Source organism: Lepisma saccharinum, chromosome 21, assembly GCF_977018435.1.
Source record: "Lepisma saccharinum chromosome 21, izLepSacc3.1, whole genome shotgun sequence".
NCBI lineage: Eukaryota > Metazoa > Arthropoda > Insecta > Zygentoma > Lepismatidae > Lepisma > Lepisma saccharinum.
Window position 1 is genome coordinate 19073507 of NC_139249.1, and position 3530 is coordinate 19077036.

General features: G+C 43.4%; 1 protein-coding gene across 1 annotated transcript; it reads right to left on the bottom strand.

The window, feature by feature from the left end:
* Nucleotides 1–1322: 1322 nt before the first annotated feature.
* Nucleotides 1323–2300, bottom strand: LOC146004084 (uncharacterized). The gene has a single exon (XM_083142713.1). The coding sequence runs from the start codon at nucleotides 1941–1943 to the stop codon at nucleotides 1398–1400; it is 546 nt and encodes a 181-aa protein (XP_082998839.1). The 5' UTR covers nucleotides 1944–2300; the 3' UTR covers nucleotides 1323–1397.
* Between the last annotated feature and the right edge of the window lie 1230 nt (nucleotides 2301–3530).

Consider the following 3530-nt stretch of genomic DNA (forward strand, 5'->3'; position numbering starts at 1 on the left):
ATAAGTATTTTAAGTCGAATGTGTAACATCTCACGTGGTATGATTTTGACTTATGAAATACATTCATAACAATTTCACTTGATAAATTTCAAGTCGTTTGTCACTAATAAACACATAAAATACATATGTACTTGAGTTGACTTTTAACCTACAAAATATTGGATCACCCAGTGTGTCTTTAGTCCTATTTGTGCTCTAATCTGTAAGAATCTCTTCCAGGTGGGGGACGTCACGTGCATTCTGGGCATAAGCTGAAACGGGACGTGCATGTTACAGGGACATTTGTACATTTTGTCCGGTGTGTTTAATTTGCAAATCATCTAGAGGATAAAGTCTACGAATCATTAACTCTTGCAAATTCAAACATATCTCACGATGTGTGCCCATTTTCATGGCCTTGGGTCATAAATATTATAATATACAAACTTCCATAATAATTTGAGAAATATTCTGAGTGTACGTATGAATGCATCTCCTGTCTAAAGAGCAAAGGGTGTTAGAGTTTTGTCCCTTCACACCCGACCGAGGTGTTCACAGAATCCTCACAGTTTATGAAAAATATACAATATAAGGTGAACATTGTATTTCTTTAGGGGTGCATACTTATTTAGTTGTTCAATTCAGATTGATAGAGGTTTTGTCGTACTGTAACCCTCATGTCAGTGTTACCGGTGTTAACAGGCATGTCATCCAAGAAACAATTGGTGATGAAGTTATGGAAATAGGGAAATAATTAGGTCTGTGATATCAATTGTTAGTGTTTCTTGGGACGCACGTGGGTTCAGGTATCTTTACCAGATTGAACTCATTATAAAACGAATGCAAGAAAGGGCCAGATCTGGCTCAAAAAGAGCTAAGTTGGCAACAGTGCTCCAGCCGCCGCAGAGAAGACGGCCACGCGGAAATTCTTCCCTCATGCCCTGAAGAAGGTTAAACATCTAGAGGTGGACCCTTAACGTAATTTATGTTGCAAAACTTCCATGTGACGTAGGTTGGAGGACATCACAGTGTTGCACAATAGATCTCTTCTGGAGTGCATTTTCCCAAAGGCTTTACGAACATAATTCAACGTTAGTTAAGGCATACGTGGTAAATTACTTGCACAAAACTGCTAAACTTATACCATTATTCTTCAAGTCAAAGGCCTCCATGTAATGACGCCATTTAATCGTGTTCATTGGATATATCGGACAGACCCACCTATATAAATTCCACCTTACACGAAGTAGAATTTTTTAAAAGGAATACTTTGAACGGTCGAGCAATAATGTGTGCAAGGGCAATGAGTGAACACCTTCTTTATTGTTTATAAACAACACAAGTACTTTATGTGAAACATACCCAGTTTCATTTTCTACTACGGGTTCATCCAGCATGAGGCAGAAAAACGGGAGACGTTAACATTGGGCTGAAGTAGAAGCCTGTCTTGCTTTCAGCACGCAGTCATCTTGCGGCACTATGTGAACATCGTACGTGTTCTCCCACCAGTGAAGGAACACGTTGACTTCGAACTGGAGCCCAGCGTACACCTCCTTGAAGTGCTTCATGAGGAAGATATTCAGACTGATCAGAACGGCGAGTCCCATGTAATTCATCTCAGGGTCGTGCTTGCGCGACACAGCAACGAACATGAAGAGGAACATGAGGTTGAAGATGACCAATGGAATGAGGAACAAGGTGTAGAGGAACAGGAACAAGAACTGACGGACGTCGTCGTTGGACTGCCAGGTCCAGAGCCAGTTCACGAACCCCTCCACGATCGTGTACTTTCGGGTCAAGTCGACCACGAACTCGTAGCCGCATATCTCGCACCGGGTACTATGGGACTCGAAGAGCCAACGTTCGAGGCAATCCAGATGGACCAGACCGATGGTTCCAGAACAGTAGCAAGGTGAAGCCAGCTTCTCGGAGGTGCTGGAGGACACGTGACAGATGCGGCACATGAATCCATGGAAGGATGACGATCTCCTGCTACCGCTAAGGTCGGAGCTTGAAGTCCTGGACGGCCGACTCTCCCCAGGGATAGTCGGGGAGCTGACCGAAGGTGGAACGGGAGCCCTGGACTGCTGGGGATTCTGCTGGACGGTGACGTAGACGTGGAACTTCTGCAAAGGCAGCGAAGGCCTTGCTTGCTGCGTAATGCGTCCCTCATTCTGAACGAAGGAGTTGAACCTTTGCAAGGCTTCAGATAGCTTTCTTCGCTCTGACCCCGTTGCTCATTGGTTGAAGCCCGGATGCGATCTGGCCAACTGCCAGCTCGTTACGAGCATTGGGCCATGTCAACTTCACCGTAGCTCTAGCGATTGTCTCCTAGACACTAACCACACACGCTCAACAATGTTGATACAGTATTCTTAACCTACTAGATTAGATCCACAAACTATATGGACGACAAGACTCGTTCAGATTTCATAATACCCCTTTTAACATATTACTATGGGTGCGTTTCATCTACGTCACAAACTGTTGCATTGTAGCTTCGAGTAGCCATGATTGAGGCCAGTTTTTGTAAGCATACGGAATTGAAGCGGACGGGAGACAGACACTAGCACAGACTTTCGTGATTTAATACAAACGTGCAGTTGGTGCAGATGTAATGAACGCTACGTGTTCCTTGCAAACGACAAATAAAATTGGCAGCAAACATGGGGCTGTGAGCATCCTGATGTCACATGAAACACGTCTATACTATGTAATGGTTGGATTGACCATTACTGGTTTTTGTATAGTGTATTAATTAATTGCTGGCCAGCTACAAGGTGTAGGGTTAAGTAATATGTTTCCATGAGTGTACTTTTATGTTATTATTGCATGTAAGTGTATGTGCTTATTGGATTGTGCTCTACTAGATATTAGATTCCCCTGTTTTTTGTCTCCCCGATTGGGGGAGCTAGCTGTCTTTCAAAAGCCCGTTTCATTGCAATTTTCCAACGCTACGGAGTCCACGTCCACGGAGGTTTACCTCGACTATAAAAAAGGCCAGTCGTCTTTAGCAAAAAGACAGTGTTTCCCCATTGATCGACGAAGAGGCACGTCTCCTCAAGTTTAGTCCACTTTTGGTGGCTAGACTTAATATAATAATGTAGCATTTGGTGTAAGCCAACCCCTGTTGCTGTCCCAAGTCCCCTTTTACCGTGCGTCCATTTCGATCTTCAGCCGAGAGATCGGGAGAAGCGTGGCGGGCGGTGCTGACGGAGATGCCGACATTTGTGGCCTGTAATTCCCGCTTATTTTTATGGACATATGCAGACATTTATATAAATATTGCAAAACGAGCACTAACGTGTGTTATAACACGCAACTTCTGTAATTCATACAAGTTCTGCCCTTATATACACAAATAAATACGCTTTAGAAACGATGTTAAGAGCCACAGATAATAAAACATTTTAATCATAGTTTTGACCAGTAACGTCCTGCTTAAGTTTATATCCTTGAAAGAGTTTTGTGTCGATGGGGATCGTTTGGAGGTTTCGAATGTGCAACACTGTATCAAGATTACGCTGTAGACGAAACCGTTAAAAGTCAAT